This window comes from Megalobrama amblycephala, linkage group LG2 (assembly GCF_018812025.1).
Source record: "Megalobrama amblycephala isolate DHTTF-2021 linkage group LG2, ASM1881202v1, whole genome shotgun sequence".
Lineage (NCBI taxonomy): Eukaryota > Metazoa > Chordata > Actinopteri > Cypriniformes > Xenocyprididae > Megalobrama > Megalobrama amblycephala.
The window spans coordinates 45,583,210-45,611,051 of record NC_063045.1 but is presented as its reverse complement, the minus strand read 5'-3'; the positions used below and the strand labels follow the sequence as shown (position 1 = coordinate 45,611,051).

General features: G+C 35.6%; 1 protein-coding gene across 2 annotated transcripts; it reads right to left on the bottom strand.

The window, feature by feature from the left end:
• Window positions 1–245: 245 nt before the first annotated feature.
• On the bottom strand, window positions 246–27,605 carry slc7a1a (solute carrier family 7 member 1a). Of its 2 annotated transcripts, none has more exons than XM_048178755.1 (12): window positions 27,337–27,605; window positions 14,633–15,116; window positions 14,289–14,447; window positions 13,860–14,028; window positions 11,532–11,665; window positions 9,523–9,745; window positions 6,928–7,067; window positions 3,530–3,632; window positions 3,224–3,429; window positions 2,980–3,131; window positions 1,644–1,752; window positions 246–1,439 (listed from the first exon to the last, which is right to left on the bottom strand). In XM_048178755.1, exons 2-12 carry the CDS (start codon window positions 15,000–15,002, stop codon window positions 1,249–1,251), a joined length of 1,956 nt encoding a protein of 651 aa, XP_048034712.1. In that variant the 5' UTR covers window positions 15,003–15,116; window positions 27,337–27,605; the 3' UTR covers window positions 246–1,248. The 2 variants fall into 2 exon arrangements, with proteins under 2 accessions (XP_048034712.1, XP_048034721.1); XM_048178764.1 differs by lacking the exon at window positions 6,928–7,067 and adding an exon at window positions 6,460–6,596 and having other exon boundaries at window positions 27,337–27,603.
• Between the last annotated feature and the right edge of the window lie 237 nt (window positions 27,606–27,842).

Here is a 27,842-nt window from a genome sequence, read left to right as displayed (position 1 = left end):
AACAGCAATATTTGACTAATAAAAACTAACTTTGACTAGTTTCTTTAGGAAGGAGAACCAATGTGGCATAAGTGATTAGACTACTGATTGTAGCTACTTGTGTTTGTAATAATTAAGATTTTTTAATGTTTTTGAAAGAAGTCTCTTATGCTAACCAATGATGCATTTATTTGACAATATATGAACTGTGTGTGTCATATATATATATATATATATATATATATGTGTGTGTGTGTGTGTGTGTATTTAAATATATTCCTGTAGAAAACAGTTATTTTAAATTGTAATAATATTTCACATATTACTGTTTATACAGTATTTATATTAATTAGTTTGGTGCATAAGACTTCTTTCAAAAACCTTTAAAAATCTTAAGAATTTATTCCAACACTCTTTTGTCTTATTTTTAATTTGTAAAATATTTAGCTTGACAAAACATGATATATGTTCAAACACCTTAAATGATCAAAATATACCCCTAGATATTAACTTCTCTCCAAATATTCTAAAAAATGCCTGCTTTAATGACATTAAGACACAAGCGACGAAGCAGACTCCATCTGCGCAGATGACACAGTAGCCAGCACTGTGACAGATAAAAGCAACTAACGCTGGTTAACTGCTCAACCAGACCACCAGGTGGCAGTACTACCCGAAGGTCTAATCTGGGTGGACTAGTAAAAACTACAAATTCTGGATTAGGGCGGTTCAAACCAGCCGGAAAATGGATCCTTAATGGGACCTCAGACAGTACTACAAATTCAGCAGAAAAGCCAAGCATGATTTGATTCTTCCTCTCATCTGTTGTGAGGCCATGTTCAGCCCATGTTCAGTAAAACCCAATGACATCCAACATTCAGAAAGAACAACTCTGATTTAGCTTCAATTGCAAGAGTAAGACAAAAGGCACAAGTTCAATTAGATCAATTAACAAAAGCAGCCGTCAACATCAAATACTGCAGCTCACAATTTTTTTCTCTCTAAAGCCACTCAATAAAAGGTCCTGTGCCTGTTTTGGTTTCTTCGAGATTTCTTAAGTAGGAAACAAAACCTTTGAGTTGTGAGAACACTCAAATACTTCCACCCATGTAGTGTGCACTTAACAAAACCCTTGTCACAAGGAAGTGACATTGTTAAATCTGTCAAAGAGCTCCATCTGATTAGAATCCAACGGCCTGTGCTCCTCACAACGTCCCGGCGGTGTGCTTTAATGTAAAGTTTGAGTAAATAACGTAACACTGTTCCACATTAGAGATCTCCATCCTCATCAGCCTGTGATCCGTGGCCATTACAGAGGAAAGCTTCCTTCTCCGGGGTCACACTGTCCCTGTTTAGACCGCAGGCGGGTTTATACACACTCAGTTCTTCGTCCATACTGGAATGGGCCAGTGCAGCTTCAGTACTGTGCCAGATTCCATAGCCAAAGTAGATTATGAGTCCTGGAGAGAACAGAGGGATAATGGAACAAATTATTGACCACATGCATGCCAAGTGCTTCCCTGGAGGTCATTCATAATCGTCAAATGACTGAAAGCCTATATTTGATCTTTACAAACAGCACAACTAGTGTTTACGAGTAGTTGGACCAGTTTTCAAAAGTTTCTGGACAAGCATACTGGCTCGTGTAGGAGCATGTACTGTACCTATAGACATCCAGATGGCGAATCGTATCCAGGTTCCCCTGTCCAGCTGCATCATCAGGTACACATTGACAAACATGCTAACCACTGGGATGAATGGAAGTAAAGGAACCTGTTGGAAGATGTGAAAAATTATTACTGTAATTAAAAATGGTTGGAATGTCAGAATTACAGCTATATATATATATATATATATATATATATATATATATATATATATATATATATATATACACACACATACATAATTGACTCTTTATTTCAGTTTTAGTAATTTTATTACTTCACCTTATACTTGTATTTCAGTTGGTTGTCGACAAAATTTAAGTTTAAAGTTTTTCATCTATTATTTTCTATTTCGTTTTATTTCAGCTTTATTTCAGCTTTATTTCAGTTACGAAAACATTTTTAGCAAGTTTTAGTTTTAGTTAACAGTAACACTAGATGGTTTCATGTGGTTTTAAAAAACATTTTTAAAGAAATTTTAACTTTTTGAACATTACATTTCAAGGTAATTTTTTAAAAATAAATATGAATTATAAATTCATAAATTTATTTATGTATTTGGGAAGTCATAAAACACATTAAATTAGATTATATTTTAAGAGACTTTGACTTTGACACTGTCATGACATTCTAGGTCTATATGCTATCATTTTTTTGCATGTTGACTGTACCACATTGCTTCATTGGTCACATTACATGACTGATTCGGTGGAAAAAGTATTTAAATATTCATAATCTGTGAAGTTAAAATATTTTTTTAAAGAAAAAACATTCAAAAAACAATTTCTTTATTGTAATATCAGATGTATCATTTTTGAAGAGTCAAAATACACACACACACACACACACATACACACACATTGCATTCCTTTAGCTAGCGTTATATTATATGATCACGCTCTTATTCATGCAAATGCTTTTAAACCATTTAAGCGCAATAAGACACAAAAGAGAACTCAGTGCTGTACTGGCGTGCTGTCTGTTAAATTTTAATATGAAATAATCTTAATAATCTTAATACAGAAATTAAAAACATGCTTTTCACAAAAGAGGTCCATTCAAGTAATTGCATACATGAATTTAATTTTTTAGATATTTTTGGATAAATTCATATAGATCTGGACAAAAACAAAAATCTAGCATCTTGTAACTGACCCAACATAATAACAGAAACCATAGTATTTTTCCTTAATAATTAACTATCAACATTAGATTAAATGAGACTAACTCTATAAATAGTAAATCAACCTCTAAAGAGCTGTTTTTATTGGGTGTGACCACATCCTGGTACTCTGTTAGATGTGTATTTGTATTACGCCTTTTAAGGTCTAACCTTAAAAGAGAGCTTGGTTTTACTCTCAGGTTGTCTCCAGATGATAAACGTGAGAATGACACACAGGCTGAACAGGACACTGAGAGTGACAACATTCCACACTGCAGTTCCACCCAGGACGGCCAACAGACTGAAGCTGAGGATCAGCAGACCTGGAACAGACACAGTTTAGAAACCCCCAGAAAACAACTGAATAAAATCAAAAAGCACTAATAAAACCAGGATTTGTCTTAATGCTTCATACCAAGCAGACTTGTGCAGATGTTAACAGTGAAGCCTGACAGGTTGGAGGGTTCAGTGATGTCGGGGAAGAGCATCGTTCTGAAGCTGAATCGCTCTTCTATGCCAGGTAGAATCCCCATGCTAGGCGTACTTATGGTCTCGCTCATTTCCATTTCTTCCTGTGTGTTTGCCATGTGATCTGTTTGAGAAAACTGTTCGGGCTGGTACCTGTAGATCACAATTTTATTATACAGAAATGGACTGTGAATAGCCTAATTGCAATTACACAAATATTTCAAATGCTTTAATTTTATATGCATCTGCCAACCTGAGTACTAAAACACAGGCAGCGACCAGGGTGTAGGCCAAAAGAGTTCCTATAGACATCAGATCAACCAAGTCCTTCAGGTCAAACAGGAAAGCCATGATAGCTGCAAAGGAAGGAAGAGGATCAGATATATGGTCATCTGTTTTGAGGATAGTTTGATATTTGATATTTATATTTACAATGAGCAGTTAAATAAGGTTTCAAAGCTACATGTCTTTCATGTTTTCTGTATCAGGACATAATAAAAAAAATCATCTAGTGCTTGGCAGGTCTTAAAATTTGTAAAATAGAACCTCAGATGAACAACAATGACATATCACACCATGTCATTATTTATTTAGCAAAAATAAAGCCAAGATGGAAAAGCCATGGGTGACAAAGTTAGGACACCCTATGGTTCAATTGCCTGTAGATCCACTTTTAGCAGCAATAACTTGAAGTAATAATTTTCTGTATGGCTTTATCAGTCTCTCACATCGTTCTGGAGGAATTCTGGCCCATTCTTCTTTACATGTTGGTCCAGTTTATTGACGTTTGTGGGCATTTGTCTATGCACAGCTTTCGCCATAGCTTTTCAGTCAGGTTGAGGTCTGGACTTCACTGGGCCATGGCAACACCTTGATTCTTTTCTTTTTCAGTCATTCTGCTGTAGATTTGCTGGTAATCTTTAGATCACTGTCCAGTTGCATGACCCAATTTTGGCCATGAAAATTGTCGCACAGATGGCCTCACATTTGACTCTAGAATACTTTGGTATACAGAGGAGTTCATGGTCGACTCAGTGACTGTGAGATGCCCAGGTCCTGTGGCTACAAAACAAGCCCAAAATCATCAGCCCTATACCTGCATGCTTGAGTTTTGGTACAAGTTGTTTGTGCGGATATGCTCTTTTGGTTTTCACCAAACTTGGCACTTATGAACTTGTGAATTATGGCCAAACATCTCCACTTTGGTCGCGTCTGTCCAAAGAACATTGTTTCAGAAGTCTTGTGGTTTGTTCAGAAGCAACTTTGCAAGCCATGCTGTCATGTTTTTGTTTTTTTAGAGAGAGAAGAGGCTTTCTCCTGGAAACCCTTCCAAACATGCATACTTGACCCGTCTTTTTCTAATTGTACTTGAACTTTATCATTTAACATGTTAACTGAGTTCTGTAGAGTCTGAGGTGTAGTTCTTGGGTTGTCTGCAATTTCTCTGAGCATTACACGTCTGATCTTGGGGTGAATTTGCTGGGACATCCAACTCATGGGAAGATTGGGGTCTGTTTTGAATGTGTCTTCCACTTGTGAATAATCTTCCTCACTGTAGAATGATGGACTTCAAACTGTTTGGAAATGGCCTTGTAACTGTTCCCAGATTGATGGCAGCAACAATTGCTTCTCTAAGATCATTGCTGATGTCTAACACTCCTTGGCATTGTGTTAACACGCATCTGAAGGCTCCAGATGCTCAAACTGCCAGAACTTCAGCTTTTATAGAGGCTATTAGTCTTGTTGATAATCAGTTAATCAAAGACATTTGATTAGCAGTGCCTGACTGTTACTTACCCTCTAAATTCCAAACAGTAAGGGTGTCCTAACTTTGTCACCCATGGCTTTTCCATTTTGGCTTTATTTTTGCTAAACAAATAATGACACGGTGTGGCATGTCATGTGTTGCTTATCTGAGGTTTTATTTTCCAAATTTCAAGACCTGCCAAGGATCAGATGATTTTTTATTATGCCCTGATACAGAAAACCATGGAATTAATTAGGATGTCCTAACTTTTTCTCATGACTTATATATATACAGTATATACCAAGAAATACTCCTAAAAAGTCTTTGTGTCTAGTTTGTCAGCAAAAAGTAATTTAATAAATAAATAATAAATATTCTTCAAAATGCTCATGGATTATCAACTGTTACAAAACATTTATCAACATGTTTAAAAGCCCATTTGTAATATTAAATAGACACCTGTATAAACATGTAAAATAAAATAAAAAAACGCCACTTTCCACAAATAGGGTAAAGAATTGTCTCACATTACTTTAACCCTAGATGAATAAAGGGGGTTTTATTAATATTTTATCAAATAAAAACATATTACACATTTCATTAATCAATGTCATTTTCATATTTTATATATCACAATTATATATCACTACCCCAAGACTGCATAAATGGGGTCAAAATGACCCATATTTATTTCCTATGGAAATGTTACTTAACATAGTACATTTTGATGTTTTTGACAATAATAATAATGATGATGATGTATGAAATATTCTGTCTGTCTGCAAAGAGCATTTTCACATTATTTGTGAGAAATGTGGGGAGTGAAATCTTAATGTTTTTTCGTTATTGCGTAAAGTAATAAAAAACAAAACCAGGCAACTATCAAATATTCTATAACAATATACAATATTAAATTAATTTAAATTACATTTATATTTAATATAAACAAATTCTAATATTTAGTCAAATTATTTTTTGTTATATTTCCTTTCTTAAGGCTAAGTGTCTCTTTAGAAAATAATGATAGTAATATTAAAAAAAAAAAAAAAAATCTGAGAAAAAAAAAAAATGAAATGTCATTAGTACCCCATTCATGGAAAGGCTAAAAGCATAAGCAATTATTAACTCTTTTTATGCATGAAACGGAAACAAAACTACAGTAAAACTGACGTCATGGTATCACCTTTTGTTTGCACAATAAAACAAATAATTCAAAGCAAAGTCTTGTCTTATAAACTTTTATTCCAGGAAACTACTGGAATAATTTTTAAAAGGAAAAAAAATACCAATTACATGTAACTGCTCCATGTTTGTCTTATAAACATTGAGTTTCCAACCTCCTCCCTATAGATACGTACAAGCTGATGTTTCTAACAGCAACAAAAGCAGCCCACTGAAGCTGAACCCTGCATTCCCACAATGCCCTCTGCTCTTACCAGCAATGACCCCGGAGGCCAGAGTGGACACGACGGGCGTCTTCTTCTCGCTCACCCGTGCCAGAAACGAGAAGAGCAGACCGTCCCTGGCCATGGCAAAGATTATACGTGGGAGGGGGAACAAGGACCCCAAGAGACTGATCATGGGATGATCAAAAAAAAAGGAAGAGAGCAGAAAAGAAAATAGAAATAAACACATAAGCCAACTGGGCAGCTGCCAGAGATTGTGTCAAAGGCAGAAAGGGGATAAATCCAGTTTATTTATGAAAAAAGAAAAGAAAAAAAAAAACTGTTAAATGAATCCCATCGTAGCTTTTGGGGGCAGGCTGCATCACCCGGCCAATGCCAACTACGTTCAGTGTGGCGAAAATGTCGTTTTTCCATGCAACATGCTCCAGTGGACGGATGCATGACACTGCAAACGTAACGGGACGTCAGTAGATTAGTAACATTAAAATTAATTCTCACCTGCGAGAAAGCCTGACGTTATAGTGGCAGCTAAGGGAGTTTTTGTTCTCTCGCTGATCCCAGCCATGTATTTGAAGAGCAGGCCATCGTCAGCCATGGCCCAGAGCACACGGGGCATGGGGAACATGGCGCCAAGCAGGCTGCCACAAGAGGTGGAGAAAACAAACCATGCCATGCAAAAGAGAGACACAGACATAGTGCATTCATACACTGCTGTGGTGTTATTATAAGATAGATACATGCCACAAATAGGCCACCCCCACCAATCAGAAGAGAGATTAGACCACCCACATAAAAATAAAATATTTGCAAGAGGATAAGCATTAATCTCTTGGCATTCAAGGGTGAATTTTTAATGATTCAAATTCAAATGATGATTTTAATGGTAAAGCGTGTAATTTCTGAAGCACTAGTGGTGAACAAGTGGCATTGCAAAAATAATGATTGTTTCTATATGCGTCTACCATGCCTTCCACCTTAGATGACACTCAAACAAACAGGGCAATGTTTTGTAAGCGCCACATAGCCACAGCGTTTGCTCTTCAGGGAAATCAGCCTACAAATACACGCTTCTAATTTGATTGGCTGGTGTTACACAACTTCTGGGATTCAAGTGCACAGGTTTTTACAAGTATGCTCAGTGTTAAAGGGATAGTTCACCAAAAAGGGAAAATTATGTCATTAATTATACTCACCCTTATGTCTCTCCAAACCCATAAGACTTTCATTGATCTTCACAACACAAATGAAGATCTTTTTGATGAAAACTGAGAGCTTTCTGTCCCTCCATAGATAGCTATGCAACTACCACTTTGATGCTTCAAAAAGTTTATAAAACGATCGCAAAACTAATCCATATGAATTGAGTGTTTTAGTCCAAGTTTTCTGAAGAGGTACGATCACTTTATATGATGAATAGATTGAATTCAGTCTTTTATTCACATATTAACATTCATCAATTCACACATAAGTTGTGGTAAACGGACGCTCAAGCATGTTTGATTGACACGTGTGAGAACCAATAAGGTTCATTCTCCTGTGTTACACAGCATATTTGAGCATCCGGTAGAAGTTTGTTCTCACGCGCCAAGCAAGTTCGGTTGAGCTTCTGTTTGAAAAAGTTTATATGTGAATAAAAGCCTAAATTAAATCTATTCATCATATAAAGAGAAAGTCTCTTCAGAAAATTTGGACTAAACCGCTCAATTCATATGGATTTGTTTTACGATCTCTTTATGAACTTTTTGAAGTGTCAAAGTGGTAGTTGCGTAGCTGTCAATGGAGGGAAGGAAAGCTCTCAGTTTTCATCAAAAAGATCTTCATTTGTGTTCCGAAGATGAACAAAAGTTTTACGGGATATCAATGTTTTTATTGTTCATCTACTGGAAAAAATTCTGAAAGTGATTCCAACGATATTATTTCTCTGTCGTTATCATTAAAGCTGTGGTGTTGACTATATCTATATAATGATGACAACTATTGATTCAATTTTGTATTCTCCTCAACTAAAATATTACTTTTGTCAATTAAAATAAAATGCTCAAAATTAGTGAATATGACATGAGGAAATATTGACTATGACAAGCATTAACAGCATTTAGCAGCAAATAAACCAGATACCAATAAGCAGAACTATGCATTTTGCTTTGTTTCAATTGTGTCTGTGAAAACTTTTGGTTAATTATGGTATCATCTACATCAGATAAATCTGCAGGTATAACCTTAATCATACACATTGGTAAAACAATATGTTCCTGTCTAAATGGGCAGTCCTTAGCAAGAATAAGCTGCAAAATGGACCAGACTTCATGACGATAGTCAAAAGTAGGTAGGTATTTTTGAACATATAAAATTACACACTTCATTTTTGAATGGATTCCAAAATAGTATTTTAATATTGAAAAATTGCAATAACTGGAAACCAAAAAGAAAAATGCCAATAATTCTACTTCAACACTGTAGCTACTGAGGTTTTTTATTAGTGACTCAGAAGTTAGGTGGGTTGTTAGAAGGATGAGAGGTTTAGGACTTAGATCATGCAGAAGACATTTTCCCTTTATAGATTACACACAATTCATGCTTCATAGTACAAACATTTCTGAGCAATAACATCTGGTGTGTATGCATGTAGGTCATAACTATAAGACTAATTACTGCCTGGCTTTTATGGACAGAAAAAATGTGGCATGAAGCCTTATTCCCACTCATGGCCTGGACTGAGTGTTACATAACTGAGAAACAGGATTCATAACTCAGCACACCAAATTTCCTTTCGTATTTTTAGCAAGGGGCTCATATGAGCTGCCTCAGATAAATATACTCACAGTCACACACCATTGCTGCACCCTCTCAACCTCCCTTAGGTTGTCAGAGTTCACTTAGTAAAATTTAATGATTGAACTAGACAACTTCCCAAAGGTTGTGCTATCAAAATGACTGAGGTCTTTTAAACAGCAACCAGGCTTGAGGGTAATTACATCCATTCATGGGTAATTATTCATTTCAGGTACATTTTTAGTGCTCTACTATGCAGGGTCTGGTTTACTCTAAACTGGGCCATAGTGTTTTAAAACGACTTGTAAAATCAGTGCTTACCTAGTGGACAGGGCGCAGAGGGAGCCTACCGCCACGGCGTATGTGGCTCCTTCCCAGCCGACGTACTTAAAGGCAGCAGGAAGAGGGCTGTTTTTATCCAGCATGTAGTATGGCATCATCATGGTGAGGGCGGCCGATACACCAAAGTATGCCACAAAGCAGATAAGGAGGGAGGAGACGATCCCGATGGGAATGGCTCTCTGGGGGTTCTTCACTTCCTCACCTGTGATATAGAACAGGATATTTTTAGAAACAGTTTTGAGTTATGGAAAATAGCATGTTGCAGGCTGGACTCAAACCTGCATCATCCATATAAGCACCAAGGCCCAACACGTCAGTAGCTAATTGCTGCATCACAATGCCAAAAACATTTGTCGGACCAAAGGAGGCCATAAACAGACCTATGCCCAGACTATCAAATGACAAGTGTTCTTAGACAGTTTTTTTTTTCCAAGAGAACATTAATGTAACAAGACACCGGTTTATTTTCAGCTCTTTACATTATTGATAAGTGGGGATTTAATTTTGTCGTATCCTATCTCATGACATGACTGATAATTATTGTGTGAAATTGAAAACGGATAGTTAGTTGGTTGTCTTTTAATTAGTGGCTCTACAAATGCTATGGAATAATAATAATAATAAAATAATATAAAATGGGTACATGTGAGACAATTAAACATTTATTTACCTTAAAAATAAAAAAGTCACATCAGATTTACATATTAGATATTAAGCTTCAATTACAAAAAAATATATATGTTACAATATATATATGTTAATATATATGTTACAAACATTCTTCCAAATATCTTCCTTTGTGTTCAGCAGAACAAAGAAGTTTATACAGGTTTGTAACAACTTGAGGGGGAGTAAATGATGACAGAATTTTCATTTTCAGGTGAACTATCCCTTTAATGACAAATAGTACTACTATGTATTTACATATACTAGTTTTGGGTCAGTGAGATTTCTTTTTAAGACATAAATATTTTTATTCAGTGATGATGCATTAAACTGATCAATGTGACAGTAAAGGCATTTCTAATGTTACAAAAGATTTCTATTTCAAATAAATGCTGTTCTTTTCAACTTTCTATTAACTCATTAAGCAGTATAACTGTTTTTAACATTGACAGTAATAAGAAATGTTTCTTGAGCAGAAAATAAGCATATTAGAATGATTTCTGAAGTATCATGTCACACTGAAGAATACATTTTAAAATTGAAATATTTTTTTCCCAAATATATTAAAATAGGAAACAGTTATTTTCAAATAAATGAGAACAAGAAACTTTTCAAAAACATAAAAAAAATCTTACCGACCCCAGATTTTTGAACAGTAGTGCACATTAGGTTTTCATTCATTCAGCAACATTTAACTGTGCCATTAAAAAGCCTTGTAGCTAGAAAATGACTAAAAAGTGAGTAGTGTGAGCATGTTCCCTTTTGGCAAAAGTTCCTGTGGTTTGACCTTGCGCAGGGCACTACATAAAACAGAGGATTAGTGTGTTCATGCCAGCAGTGGCAGAGAAAGCACAGGAACATGGGTAAATTACCATGTAGATGGAGGGGTTACTGAATGTGAACCACATCTACAGGGAGGGAGACAAGTCCAGACAAACCCTGAAACACTCTAGCCAATCGAATGCAAGGGAATGTGGGGGAGTGAGCTGCCATAAAAGAGGGGGGCCAGAGGCAAACCATAAGCAGAAATCCACTGAGTATATCCATGCAAGATGATTATAAACATAAAGGAAACTCTAAATAACCTTGACCAAAGCCACATGGATGCAAGCCAAATATGTAGGTAACATAATAGTCTCACTGTTGTAGCACTTATTAAAAGCTTTTATACGGTATGTAGAAAACAAGGTTCTTGCACAATTTAACCGTACTTGTGGACTTGCATCATATATTTGACCTTTTCAAGCGAATTTAAGGAGAAAACAGGTGCCTTCTAAAGATTAGACACGAGATTTGAGAGCACTAGAGTGATCTTTAGGTACCTGTGGTGGCAATGCAGTCGAACCCAACGAAGGCGTAAAAGCAGGTAGCCGCACCTGATAAGACCCCTGTGAAGCCAAAAGGCATGAACCCACCTTCACCCAGAATCTCTTTTGAAGGCAGGGGCTGTGTGGTACTGGTCAGAGAGAGTAATGAAGACAATTTTAACATGACATTTGAATTTGAAAGGGATAAACATAATTTACATGGGGAAGTGTGTCATTTCTGTGACTCTGCAACAATAAAAAATGTGTGAAACATATGCTACCGTTTAAAAGTTTGGGGTCGGTAAGATTTTTTAAAAATGTTTTTGAAAGAAGAAAAGAAATACAGTAAAAACAGTAATATCGTGAAATATTATTAAAGTAACTGTAACCTCACGGCTCTCGCCCGCCCTGCTCGTCACAAACTGTTTCTTATTTAAATATATTTTTAAATGAAATTTATTTCTGTAATGCAAAGCTGAATTTTAAGCAGCCATTACTCCAGTCTTCAGTGTTACAAGATCAGAAACCATGTTTACATTCAATTATTTTTATGCAAATTTTGGGATATCGCATAAAAAAATAGTGGATGGAAATGCCAAAATGCCCATAAATCCAAAAAATGCACACTTATATGCTCAATTGAGTCGGATCATTTTTTATCCGCTAAGAAGACATGCGCATAAACTATGATGGAAACACATTTATCGAATAAATAAATGTAAAATGCGCATCAAAAAAAAGTCATGTGACTTTGCACAATAGTATGACATAAACTGGACTAACCAGCAGACGTTGCACAGCATCTGAAAAGTTGTAATGGTCATTCTGAAATGACTGAGCAAAATCTGTCATCAAAGTGGTTTGGTAAAATTACCTCCCAGACTGTCTTACTGGTTCCCAAACAGCAGGCATCCACCTCTGAAAGTAAGATAACCTGACCACGTTTGTTGCATTTTGTCTGGTTGCTCTGAAGCACAAGACATTTTTTATTTATGAAAAAAGACCCATTGGCAACTGCAGCAACTTCCATTTTCCTTAGTGATATTTGGTGCCAATTTATCAGAAAGTTTTGTCTTCTTCGACTCACTGGAAGGAAACGGTGCTTGAATCGCATATGTTTTACGCCATATTCCAATTTCATGCACAAGTTAAATTCGCAATTTTGGATGGAAACATCGAAAACAGTAGTGCTTGCTTAATATCACAAACCATAGAAAGACGGTTCACTCCTATTAGTTATTATGAATGGGAGAAACTGCAACTATGAAAAATATGTCCCGCCTTCTAAGTAAAAGAGCCAATCGCTGATTGATAAAGTCATTGCATCACTGCAGCTGCCGTTAGAAGCCCCGAAGGTCTTCATAGAAACCTGAGACTCCCGATTAGCTCTGTGCATGCGCGTTGACTTGTCTAGCCTGAAAAATATGCTTTTTTAACTCTATTTGAGCATAAGAAACAACATTTATGAGACCGTTCATATCAGATTTTGTTGCTGATTTGAAATATATTATTTAATTGTGAGTTCGCCAAGCAGTTTTTGAGTTTTCAGGATTCCCCCATTTAAATAGATAGGACTTGGTCTTGGATGCAAATATAGCCGCCGCCGCCGAGTTAACAGACTTTCCTTGAAAGGGACTTTGTTAATATATTGAGGTTTCTTTGATGAATATAAAGTTCAAAAGAACAGCATTTATTTTAAAGCTGCAGTCCGTAACTTTTGGCACTCTAGCGGTTAATAAACATAATTACATGCATCTTGCAGAAGAACATTGTCTATGTCTGTCTATGTCTATGATGTGTCACGCAAGGTACTGTGCTGCTCCGCAGTGGTACGACCCAAACCAGTCTAAAATTGTCCAAATATAAACACTTCCATAGTGATTCAGGATAAGACAAAAACACGGTTTGAAAAATGGATTCATTACTTGCTCATTATATAATTTTTGTACATTTTAAACAACAACAAAAAAAAGCTGTAAAAAAAATTATAAATGACTTCACTTTTGACCAATTTAATGTGTCCTTGCTGAATAGAAAGTATTAAATTCTTTACAAATAATCGTACAGACCCCAAACTTTTGAATGGTAGTGTACATCTACAGAGGTCAAGCATTTTTATTATCATCTTATTTTCTTGAGATTTAACAAGATTACAAAGCATAAAATAATCAACAGAGCTTCCCTATGTTTGGAAGTCTTTTCTTTCTTTTTCTTTTTTTTTTTTTTAATTCTGTGTGGTGTTGATAGCATCACAAAAATAGCATACTCAAAAAAAAAGAAAAAAAAAAAGAAAAAAACATATTCCAAGAATGTTTTCCAAAAGTCATAAAAAACACAACTCACTTAAGGGTGAAATTAGTTACGTTGAGAATCTCATCAGGGTCCAGGTTCCAGTTCTTCAGCGTACCTTTGACCAGGCCGGATACAACCATGAAGAGCAGCACCAGAACGTTGATGCAGGTGAACACTTTATTGACCATGGCTGACTCCTTTACCCCGAAGGCCAGCAGGCCTACAGCAAACAAAACGTAGTTCAAAACACTACGGAGCAAAGTCAACACAAAGGGACGCTAAATATATACATTGAAAAAGCTTTCATTTTCAGAATGAATGAGTGTGTTTCACAATCACTGTTTTAAAATCAATATTTCATGTTTTAAAAATGTATTTCACATATTTTGCAGTAGAAAACACACAACATGAAAATTACATACACAATTCTATCAGTCAGTCATTGCTCCATATGTAATTGGTGGTCTAGTCATGTTTTACCTGTGAGAGTGAGGATGATTAATACAGAAAACATATCTGGATACTCCGCCAGAATGCCTGGAGCGTTCATGGACATGTACTGTCGACAAAAATGCTCAATATGTTTTCCAATCAGCTCATCAAACGTGGCACTCCAAGCTCGGGCAACACTTGAGGTTCCTAAAAAGGTTTAACGGATTAAGTAACATAAGACATAAAGAAAAAAATAACATAAGGGAATGTAAAAAAAACAATTTGTGCCATCTTAGTTTAGGTTTCACAGAAATAATAACTACATTAACTAAAGAAAACACATATAGTAGGCCTACAGGAAAATACATATAAGTGATATTGTGTCATCTCACCTATAACATATGAAAGTATAAGGTTCCAGCCAGTTATAAAGGCCCATAGTTCTCCTACGGTCACGTAGCTGTACAGGTACGCTGAGCCTGTTTTCGGCACTCTCGCCCCAAACTCTGCATAACAGAGGCCCGCGAGCACTGAGGCCAGGGCCGCGATGAGGAACGACAACACGATGGCCGGTCCAGCGTTTTCCCTTGCCACAGCACCGGCTAGGACATACACCCCAGCTCCCAACGTGCTTCCCACACCAAGAGCCACCAGGTCAAAGGTGTTCAGGCATCGAGAGAGACGTGATTCCTCTGAGTTGCAATTGACAACCTTCACCCTTAGCAGCTGTTTCCCGAAACGCAGAAGCTTTTTCAAAACCATTGCTGATTCGATATGATGCCAGTCTCTTTTTGTGCTTCGTTTTACCACCGTTTCACTCTCTCAATGTTTAGAATGTTGTTGTTGTTTAGAATGTTGTTAAGAAGTGTTGTTTATCTGTGGGAAGAAAACACAAAGTAATGAATTTGAGAAACTGGCAGTGGCAGTCTATATACTGTAGATGATGTCAAATGATTAGGGATGCAAAATATATCAGTTTTTGCTGCCATAAATGTCACATTTCAAAATAAATCAATAAATTATAGCCAAATAATGATTATTTTGTAGTTTGGCAAAAGAAAACAAATCCAGGCAAAGCAAAACAAAACTATTACATGTTAAAAAATGCGAAAACAATTGAAAATTAAAATATTGTTCTTGTTCGCCAAACAAAAGAAAGAGAGCAGCATGAACATTCTTCAAAATATCTTATTTTCATTGCAAAAAGTAAATTATGACTTCAGTACATCACTGAAGTATTAAACCTAACAAAAATGACTGGGTGATGTTACAATATGTTACAAAGTACTGTAATAATATCCAATCATTTTGTCTGATAAGGTTTTTATATTTTGTCCAAGAAAGATTTAAAGATTGTTTAATAATTCCCCACAAAATTCATTTCCAGAGATAAACCAAAATGCTACAGCAATTATATGGTGCTTAATTGTTACACCTTCCCAGTTTGACCATAATAACTAGGCATTTTCCAGATATTTTCCACCAGAGATAAGTGTTTAAGCACTGCAAACATTATGTCCTTTTCCTAAGCTCCAGGACACAAACCAGCACATTTGTGGGGAGGACAGCAGCTGTCAAGATTTTTAATGGCCTAAAAACGTGCCGAGCACTGACACATATCCACTTAAACTTGTAGCCAAACGCTAAAAAAAAAAAAACCCTGCATGTTTTTGATAATACTGCAAGACAACTCTATGCTGTATTCTGAATTGCAACCAAACCTCTCTTGAATGAAAAGCACACTGGGCAAGTCCAAGATTCAAAATGGGCGGCAGCTCTCCAGTCAATAAGTTCATACAGCTGCACTGTCTCCAGTTTAAGTACTGAACACTTTTCCCAAGTGTTGAGTAACATGGAGTGAAATCCATAAAATGTGACTGGTGGCAGAGCTGGAGAGGCCCACCGGGGGATAATCTATCATATTCATACAAACTGACATGTGTTGCATAACTGAGAGCGGAACTTAATGGCAAAAATACATGCAATTGCAAAAGAACAACTGGGATCTGTGTTCACAGGCTCTGTGAGAACAGCCTGTTCTGAGAAGTTCATTAGATGCAAATGAATCTCTTTATGTGAAGCTACCATCATACCCCTTATGAAAAAGAAGTATGCTTAAGTAATGTTCAAGTATATTTTAAGTATACTTTATAAGTATACTAGTAAAAATTTACTAGTAGCAAACTTGTAAGTGTACTATTTCAGTATTGCTTGAGACTAAATTGGCCCAATTTAGTATATAAAAAGTATACGTTTAAGCGTACTATAAGTGTAACACTAGTAAACTAGTTCACAACTACTGTATGTTTCTTGTAGTACTGCATCTGTACTACAAGTGAACATAAGTATACTAGTAGTTTACTACTTTAATACTAGTAGTAGGCCTACTTTTTTAGTATATGAAAGTACATTTACTAGTTTAGTAGTTTTATACTGCAAGTATACTTGTAAGTTTTCTTTAGGTGAACATAACTTCACACACTTATAGTTTACTATTTATATATTATTTTTTGCACTTTAAGTATACTACTTTGTTCCTATTTAGGTATTAATTTTTTTTCTTGAAATATGCCTTTAACTGTACTTTAACTCTTTCCATTTTAAAAACATTTTATTCTAGCTTCATGCATCCTTTTTTATCAACACTTGAATGTGGTTAAGTTTCATTTAAGAAAGGCAACATTTTAATCAAAAAGCTGATAAAATTACATTTTTGTCAAAGACTATTATGTCCGGATGAGATTCAGAACTATGATCAAAACACAGATGGAGTCCATCAACACCCCCAAAACTTCACAGTCCTGGGTCGAGATTTCATTCAGTAATGTTAGGCAGTTTTGATTTACATGTTGTTTAATGTTTGATGAATGCATTATTTTACATTTGCGTGAGCAATCTTCTATCACTTGTTTCAGCTTCTTCTTCTCCTGTGTTTTGATCCAGAGGAGATTCTGTACTCTTTCAGAAAATGCATAATAGCGCCCCCTACTGTATAACAGTGAAACACTGATAGCCTGAAAATTCAGTCAGTGGTGGGAAAAGAGTAAAGTAGATTTGAAGTAAATTCCTATGTACGCTACAAGTGGACTAGTCTACACAAAAATTCAGATACTCAGAATTAGGAACATATCCGTTTTCTTTATCAATCGATATTTACAAAGAATGTAAGTTTATAAGACAGTACGTAAAACTAGGAGAAAAAGCAATTAATAGGCTACTCAATCAAAAGATTAAACACAACTACAAGCCAAGTATACTTAGAATACTTAATTATACTTTTAAGTATATCTCGATCAAAAGACTGAGTAGTATAGGCCAAATATACTCAGTCAAGTATACTTAAGTGCAGATTAAATGTATTTCTGAGAATTAAATAAAGTATATTTCTGAGAAGTATATAAAAAGTAGACTGAAGTGTACTTTCTTATTTTTAGTTTCAAAAAAGTATACTAATAGCACACTTGAAAAACTTTTTCGTAAGGGACTACAGATGTGAAGCTGTAAATTTGGTCTTTTTCTCACAAAATAAAGGAAAAATACCTTTCAGGAGTAACCAACTAAAAGTTGTCACATTACTACCTTTTTCAAAAGTATGACAGTAGCTCAGCTGCTTTAAAAATAGTGCAGCTTTTTTTAGCCACATATCGTTATGGCACAATGAAGCACTGAGATATGTTATGATATGTTGCAATAATCCAATAAAGATTAAGAACTCTTTACTTATGCCAAGCATTGGGGCGCACACTTCAAGAACTACTCTGCTTAAGGTCAATGGTTTTAATCTAGTCGTAGCTGGTTTAAGCTGGTCAACCAGTTGCTCCCTCAGTCTGACCCAAATGTCCCTAAACCAGTAAAATAGACCTGTCTGACCAAGCTGGGAGCTAAAACTAGAAATCCAGTTTATGTTGGTTTAAGCTATTTTTAGCAGGGTAACTGAGACACGGGGTAATTAACATAGCTTGTAATTTAATGTAGTTAATGCAGATTTTGTTATAAACACATAGCATAGCTAAACACTTTTTTTTTTTTAAATAGTGATTGTCGCTTAACTACTTCAAACTATAGTAACATGAGAGGCTTTGGTCTGAATGTATATTCCTTAACAATGAGTATGAGTCTATAAATTAAGCTACTGTGAATCATGACCCAGTTCTTTGGAGCTCCCATCTAAACAGAAAAGGGGACATAAGAAGTCACTTCCTGTCACACTTGCCACACTTAAATGGAAAGTTCCAAAGACGTGGAGGTGGCGACCTTTGCTTTCTCTCCTGCAGTGCTTCAGGGGCTATCGGATGTCTTGAATGTCAGAAACATGGATCACACAACATGAAAGCAGGTTAGCAGAGTCACTCGAGCAGTACTGCACCTTTAACTGTTGTCATTTAAATCACGCAAGCATGGCATGAGGGCCTGACTGGAACAAACCTGTTGCTGAAACTGCAAACACAAGCTTTAGCCATGTTTCCCACATCTAAACACAGAGAGTTCATTAAAATGAGATTAGCAGTGTGATCAAGTAAAGACAACCAGAGTTCTTCACAAAGGTATTATGAAAGGTTTAAAGCTGTGCACAAGACTGAATCAGTAAAAATCATGTCCTTTTGTTTTCTTTAACAAATGCACAATTATTTTCTGAACAGACTCTAGCAATCGGCATGACCATGAGCTCCAGGAGAAGTCTCAGAGTGCAAAAGGTCTCAAGAGAAACCAGTGTTGTATGCAAGAGTTTATGACACTGTGTGAATGAAGTAAATTTGTTTTTTATATATGAGATATATATGAAACAACTGCAATATATAGGAGAATATATGCTTAAAGCACTTGACATGACAAATTAATTTCTACATATAATATTATATGATGTATTTGCTACATCAGATAAAAATATAATGTAAATTTCATGTATAATAATTATGCATATAATAATAATAATAATATATAAATACAGTTTAGATTAAGTGTAGCTTAAAAATTAAGCTTAATATCAGGAGTGGCGGCAGAAAGTCACTGTAAGGTCTACAAAGCTTTGTCTTTTGAACTATTGAGAAAGTGGAACAACATTTTGCACTCTCATCTAATAACTTTTGACAAAAATCATTTCCTATCTTTGGTTTTAAGTAATCCAAGCACAATCTGTTCCTGAGGGTCTTCTGTCCAGTTGGACCTCATTCAGATATCCCAGCATTCACTGAGTGAGCTGGTCTAAACTGCTCTACTGGTGTGACATCAGACCTGTTGAAAGATCTGTCTCTAATATGGCATGCTGTAGGAATGCAGAAAGACCACAAATGCTATGAAGGCATTTTGGAAGAGATTTATAAGCAATGGTTATCAATTTCAGTGTTGGGGTTTGCCAAGACCCTAAAGTCTGCAGTCAAAAGTCTGAGAAGTTTGATTCAAGATAGGGCTGGGCGATGTATCATTGCGAAGCCACGCAATATCGCGTTCAATATCGACGGCGATACATATCGATATTGAATGCGATATTGCGTGGCTTATCAGTGATCTACGGCTCTGTCTATTAAATGCCGCTCCATTTGAAAGCAGGTGATGGCGATTTAGCGGTAATCAGGGAACCGGCTTTACTGAAGAAATGCGCGTGACAAAAGCATTCGATACATCGCCCAGCCCTAATTCAAGAACATTTTGAGATGCTCAGAACAGTTGACGGAATTTTCACTGGATATCGAATTGAGTTTTCCTTCATGTTTTATCATGCTTAAATAGACAAATATATACAAATTTAAGCCCTCGATGTTAATCAAACAACAAAAGAAAAAGAGAAAATCACTTACTGCTCTTGACCAAATATCTTTCGTAGTTTTATCAGGAATCAGTATTTCATTCACACAATGAAGACTAAGCAGTGTTGTTTGACATTGGATTACTTTTTTCCGTACCTAAATACTATTGTTAGACCAAACTGAAAAATCAAAGCACTGTTTATTTCATTTGTCTTTTTAAATTCTATTTATTTGTGCTAACACTTGTAATTTATTTTTTTAATTCTTATTTTATTACTGACTGTTTACTTGTGTTTAATAATTGAACTTTATATTAGTTAGCTTAGTATGTTTTGTTGTGGTATCGAAATTGGAATCAAGAATAGTGAAATTTTACTGGTATCAAAAAATTTAAGTTCGATCAACAACCTTATTTAATTTAGAATACAATGCTGACAAGGGTCAAAAGAGCCCCACATGTGAGGGAAAAAATAAATTATATCATGGCCACAAATTAAGAATTCATTCCCACAACTTACTAAATTGTCAACTGTTTAAAGGTGCCCTAGATTATGTTTTTAAAAGATGTAATAGTCTAAGGTGTCCCCTGAATGTGTCTGTGAAGTTTCAGCTCAAAATACCCCATAGATGTTTTTTTTATAAATTTTTTTAACTGCCTATTTTGGGGCATCATTATAAACGCGCCGATTTTATGCTGTGGCCCCTTTAAATCCCGTGCTCTCCGCCCACAGAGCTCGCGCTTGCCTTAAACAGTGCCTTAACAAAGTTTACACAGCTAATATAACCCTCATAATGGATCTTTACAAAGTGTTCGTCATGCATGCGGCGGATTATGTGAGTATTGTATACTGTTATATTGTTTACTTCTGATTCTGAATGAGTTTGATAGTGCTCCGTGGCTAACAGGTAATGCTACACTGTTGGAGAGATTTATAAAGAATGAAGTTGTTTATGCATTATACAGACTGCAAGTGTTTAAGAATGAAAATAGCGACGACTCTTGTCTCCGTGAATACAGTAATAACGATGGTAACTTTAACCACATTTAACAGTACATTAGCAACATGCTAACGAAACATTTAGAAAGACAGTTTACAAATATCACTAAAAATAATCATGTTATCATGGATCATGTCAGTTATTATTGCTCCATCTGCCATTTTTCGCTATTGTTCTTGCTTGCTTACCTAGTCTGATGATTTGGTTGTGCACATCCAGACGTTAATACTGGCTGCCCTTGTCTAATGCCTTTTATAATGTTGGAAACGTGGGCTGGCATATGCAAATATTGGGGGCGTACACCCCGACTGTTACGTAACAGTCAGTGTTATGTTGAGATTCGCCTGGTCTTTTAAACAAATGAGATTTATATAAGAAGGAGGAAACAATGGAGTTTGAGACTCACTGTATGTCATTTCCATGTACTGAACTCTTGTTATTTAACTATGCCAAGATAAATTCAATTTTTCATTCGAGGGCACCTTTAATGTAGTTAAATCATGGCCAAAATGACGGAACGAAATAAAGCATGGATGTGAATTAGCACAATGTGGCTATGATTTACCTAAAAACAACTGAACGAGTTAATAAGATTTCTGTTTGTTTGTTTTTTTCACGTCATATGCAGGCTCTGTAAAAAATAATGAAAACAAACCTTTTTTTTTGTGGCAAGGCCAGTGAAAACTGTAGAAAAAAATCCTTAGCATTGAACCTTGGTATTCCATCAATGCTGATTTCATAGCCTTACACACTTACTGAATGTAAAAACGTCTCATTTGTTTCTATTTTTAATTCTCCCAGGCATTTTCAGGAGAAACATCTGAGACAAAATTCATATTTAAATAAAACACAACCAAGATGTCCATTAGCATTAGCATTTGAGTAATTATTTACTTCTTGAACAACATCATACATGACAGTCGCGTGCTGTGTATTTGCAGCACTCTGTCTGCAGGAAACGGTATGGAAAAATCACATCTAAATAAATCCCCATACCTTCATCTGAGAGCAGGGTTGTGTAAGGTTAATAGTGCCATCATTCAACATTCCAGCTCAGTCAGGACTAGTGAGGTGACCATAGACACACACATGCAGTTTATCTGGCTAAATTAAGCAGGTGGGTAGAGCAGGGGTGTGATGCCTGGGAACCAATCAGTGGGCGACTTTCTGTTATGGTGTTAAACGTGCAGTCAGGCGGTCTGAAGTTTTAGCCTTGGGATGTTTGTGCCTTTTTATTTCACTTTTAATCACAAGATTTCTTCAATAAAATCCCATCAGCATGTGAACTAGACATACCGATCCTACGCTAGCATCAATACGGGCTAGAGTACTGACGTCACAAATGTTTAGTGAATCATAACAACCACAACACAAGTCCCTTCTAGAAACAGCAAGGCTTCAGATAGGAAATAGGGTCAAGGGCACAGTGTCTACCCAGAAAGAAAATGAACATGTTTTGTTGATGTGTTTTTGTGAACGTCCAATCACATGAGCATGTTTAAAGTAGGCACAATGTACCTGGCACCATCCAACCAGCCCAGAAACTTGTGACTGTTATTTTACTTTGGAATGTATGTGACAAACATTCTTCAGTTTTGGGCTTTGGCAGGAATGTCTAAACTCATTTAGGACGTGCTCACAGCCAGCCAACGGGGTGAAAAGACTCCTTCTGTCTGACCTCTCTACTTCAGCAAAATCGTCAACAAGAAAATGAAAACAAGTTTGGTTATGAATAAATTCTAGCATGTCAAGGTAGCCTCAAATAACTCAATATTATAAGAAAACATGCTTTATCTACTTTTTCTTCATGACTAGGTGGTAAAGTCTTAAGCCTTAGTTGTTTATAATGGCAACATGAAGAAGTTTCACTCAACGGCTTAAAACAATTAAATCAGTGTCTCTTCCTGCAGATAAAGACCCATGACAGTTTCAAAAGGACGACCAACATGAGGCAGGAGGGTAGCCAAGGTGGACAGAGTCTCAGCTGTCTGTCATTGGGAGCAAAGCCAGTTCTCCACCTGTGACACTGTCACTAACCTTCTCATGAACACGAAGCACGTTTTATGTAGACTGACCGCAGTAAAGGTAAAAGGTTTATGGTAAAAAAACGGCAGCTGTGGTTGCCAGAACTTAACCATAAAAAATATAGTAGCAATTTTAGGTTTTACGGGACAGCACTTAGTTTACTGTCTATTTTACAGTTCAGTACTGTATAATTTAAAGGTTTATATTGTAATAAAACCTTTTTTATTTTATTGTAATATTTTACCGTAAAATTACATTAAATGTACCGTTAGATCTATTACAGTTTTTCACCGTATATAGTATGGAAACTTTCTGTAAACCAATTAACTGTTTTTCACCATAGCATTTTTACAGTCTTTTACCGTTAAAATCACGGTCATTTTTTAAGACTATAAACTATATGTTGAAGAGGACAGACACCCAGACTACTTTTAAAGGGATAGTTCACCCAAAAATGAAAATTCTGCCATTATTTACTTGTGCTCAAGTTGTTCCAAACCTGTATGACTTTCTTTCTTCTGCTGAACATAAAAGAAGATATTCTGAAGAATGTCGGTAGCCAAACAGTTGATGGGCCCCATTGACTTCCATGGTATTTTTTCCCCCATGGAAGTCAAAAGAAGTCAACTGTTCGGTTACCCAAATTCTTCAAAATATCTTCTTTTGTGTTCAGCAGAAGAAAGAAATTCATACATGTTTAGAACAACTTGAGGGTGAGTAAATGATGACAGAATTTTTGGCTGAACTATCCCTTTAATGCAAGAAAGAAAAATAAATAAGATATTGTATTTCATTTTTGCACAAAAAATGCATATAAATTATCTGTGTAAATAAATGTATAAATATTTTCAACTTTTACCCTAATAATCATTTCATAACTGTGTGTATACAGTGCACATTACTGGTCTAGACTTTGGGTTAATTTTTTTTAACAATTTTTCTATATAATAATTTTTTTTTCTAATTTGTGTTATCCTGCCATGTTTATTTTTAGTCTCACACCATGAACTGGGAGGAAAAAACTGACTGTATTAACAATGACTAAATTTAACACTGACAAAATCAAAATGGTTTATATATATATATATATATATATATATATATATATATATATATATAAAGTTATTTTACATTAAATATTATATTTAATATAATTATATTAAATATTTAAGCCAGGCTGCTTTTGTGATTAAGAATTTGTTCTAAGTAGCTTGCCTGGTAAAATAAAAGTTAAATGAAAATGTATTATAATGTAATTTTCAAAGAAACTAATGCACATTTTACTGACAAGTGATGACTGATTATGGTACTAAATTTGACAGTCTGGGGCCTCAAAATGAGAGGCCCATATTGCACACACCCCAAAACAAGCTACCGCTGACATAAAACTGATATAGTTGAACAGTGCTTGAATGTGTGCCAACATATGTTGGTACAAGACAAGTTTAATTTAGAAATAAGGAATGTTACCTCTTCCTGGTCCCTCCTTAATAGCCCCATCTGAACACCTTATTGCAGTTTTTGCAATGTTTTAAAGAAAACACATTCATTTACTGTATGTAACTGCAATGTTGTTTGTTGTGCTTGTGGCTTCAGACCTTGTGTCTGCGACATTATCTCAGACATGATAAAATTAGACAAATTTAGATATTGGAGCAAAAGTGGAATTATAATCTATCTGTGACCCTTTATCAGTCTAAAACCCATATTAACAGACTTTTTGACAATCTAAAGATTAGTTTATAACCATTTTCTAATGCATTTTAATGCTTTAAAATCGATCTACTCACCTTTTATAACAGACACCCTAATTGGCCGATGGCGAGCTAATCACATTTATTTTTAATTACATGCCTTGGACTAAACCTGCAACCTTTATGACAGCAACCCTGGTTCTAAACCACTAGTCCACCACTTAGGCTTGTTTTTAGCATGTTATGCGTGAGATGTCAGGTAACACGTTATGTGTTGGGGGCATAGATGCATGTGACCCAATTACGAGAAATGCACTAATCAATCCATTGACATAACACAGAAAATCTGCAGGATGAGCCACGAGGTCACGAATCACAAGATAAGCAAAACACTTCTACTTCCAACTAGATAGATAGCTCATGGTTTCTGATTACTTTGGTTTTGAGAGGACAAATAAACATTGAATTTTAGGTCTTATGGTGGTCTTCATATTGCACAATAAAAAGCCTTTCAAGGGATGATGTAATAATATTGTAAGGGCCAACAGCGTCTAGTTTGGGATTCATTAACAGACACACACCCACACACATAAACATTTTAGTATTTTATCTCCATCTATATACACTGCCCTCCAAAAGTTTGGAAACAGAAACACCCCTGGCAAAGTGTGGTTTTGGACAATATCAGCATAAATCCTTATCATGGATTTTTGGTGCAAATAAGAAACTTGACATTATCATTGAAGACCAGCAATAATAATTTTCATTTTGATTACATAATAATGGCAATATATACATGTCAAAGTCAGACATGCCCTTTTGCCAGCTGTGATGCCTGCTTACTGGTTTAAACTTGGTCCAGGTTTGTAAAAGATTTTTGGGTCAGCACACCTTAATAGCTTCAACAATTCATTGCCAATTAAGTTTAGAATACAATGAACCAATTAGAACCCAGTTTAGGTCAGATAACTGCTAATGGTGGATATTTTGATGAATCGAAAATTTAAGTTTTTTCTATGTATAAACTGTTTATGTAATAAAATATGTTTTTGTAGTTTGTGTTGTCCCTTATCAGTGCAAAATTATCACAAATTAAAAAGGATTCATGTCAATATTGTCCAAAACCCACTTTTCTAGGGTGTTTCCAAACTTTTGGAGGGCAGTGTAATATATATATAAACTTTTGGAGGGCAGTGTAATATATATATATATAACATACCACAAACAGTCAAAGATCTTCAGAGCTATTCTGTGTGCTCTTTACTGTGATCTATGTAATATGTAAACATTCAACAGGTTCATCCAAAAACTACAAAACATTTGACAATGAATAATGTCTCTAAACTACAAGCAGCCTGTGAGGATTTACTGAAAAAACCTGGAGCATTAAAAGAGTTCTTTGTTACAGAAACCATCTGGTCTGAGGAAGAAACATTTCACATACAGTGACTCAGCTGTAGTAAATAAAGACCCCCTACTGGCCCCATTCAACAGAAAACTTCTCCTAGTGGTAGAGCACTTGCATTGTTTACATATAAATACAGTTCATGGTATGTGTTAGTCAGTGTTGATGCTACAATGTTTTCCATTATAGCAATGAAAAAACATTGCTTATTAACATTTATAATATAATAAATTATTTAATCATTATATATTTGCAGCACTGGAAAAAGTTTACAACCCTCAGACTTTTAATCTTCACCAATTGAACAAAATCTGCTAAATGAATCTAATATAAATCACATAATGGCATTTTTTTTTTAAGTATTCTGCCAGTAATAACTTTAGACTAGCTACTGCAACTTTTATGGCATGAGGTGACACGCCGCTCTTTTAGATCAGTTTACTCTTACTAGAAGAAGAGACTCCGGTATCACTTATAAATAGAAAAGATTTACCTACAGAATATTTTCCAGCTTTTATTAATTAAAACATGTAGCCTTATGTGCGGTTTAACCAAATTTATTTTCAAATTTATTTCATTATTTTATTACATTCTATTTTTATTATTCTTATTAAGAATATTTATTATTCTAATTGCCTTTCATAGTTTTATTTACATATAATGCGTATACTACTGCATTACAAAACCTTTTTTCTTGGCAAATGACATCGTACAGCTGACTGTCTGTTACTTCTTATGATTTAAATAATTAGTAGACGAACTTTGCAACGACAAAATAATAGTGGTGAAAGTAATAAAATACCGTTAAACGCCTATAACGCCATTCATACTAAACGCGCTCGACGCAACGCAAATAAACCAGAACGCTCCCACTAAAATCAACGAATCTGCACGCGAGTGTCTCATACTAAACCACGGGTTTAGGAGCGACAGCTTTCATAAACCTACAAACATTTTTACTGTCCGCAGCTATCCCCTCTTTTCCCTGCAGGACAGACCACATTAAAAGTCGGGAGACCCCGTACGCCCCGTCCCACGTTTTCCTTGAGTGATAACGGCTGCATGTGAAGTAGCCATTTAAACCATCATGTGCAGCCGTGGATTCATTTTTACTATAATAACTATAGTAAGAGCGTAATGATCAAAAACATTCCCAAAACTGATGGAAGTTTTAGAAAATCGCCTAAAGGAAGGAAACTGTGTTAGCTAAAACAGATGTTGGGTCTTACCGTCAGCAGCTGGTCTCAGAGCAGATCAGGCTGGATCCAGTGATACTTGTGCTGCAGGAAAACTTCCTTCAGATTGTGTCCTCCAGCTGAGGCTTCTGTGGTTAACTTATGTGGGCTGAGTCTCCTGACAGGTGGTGTGAGTGTGTGTGTATGGGGGGTGTCATCATTTGTGATGTGTAAGGTACGTGGGATCGGGTTTCACTGCGGTTTTGTAAATGCTCCTCCCGACTTTTGCTATTCGCTGAAGAGAAACTGCCATTCAAAGAGTCAAATGTATGGTGTCTTCAAGGGAGTAGCTACAAATAAAGCATTGAATAAATTATTAAAAGTATTAAAGCAGAAGCATAATTAAAACATCTTCAAAGGAATATAAAGTATTAAAGCATAAAGAAATAGATCAGTGAAGGAAATTCTAAGTCTAATTCTGGTTGGGAAATAATCATTTTGAACTATTTGCATTAAAAATATATGTCGAAAACGTTTCATGTCTCGTCACACTCAGTTAA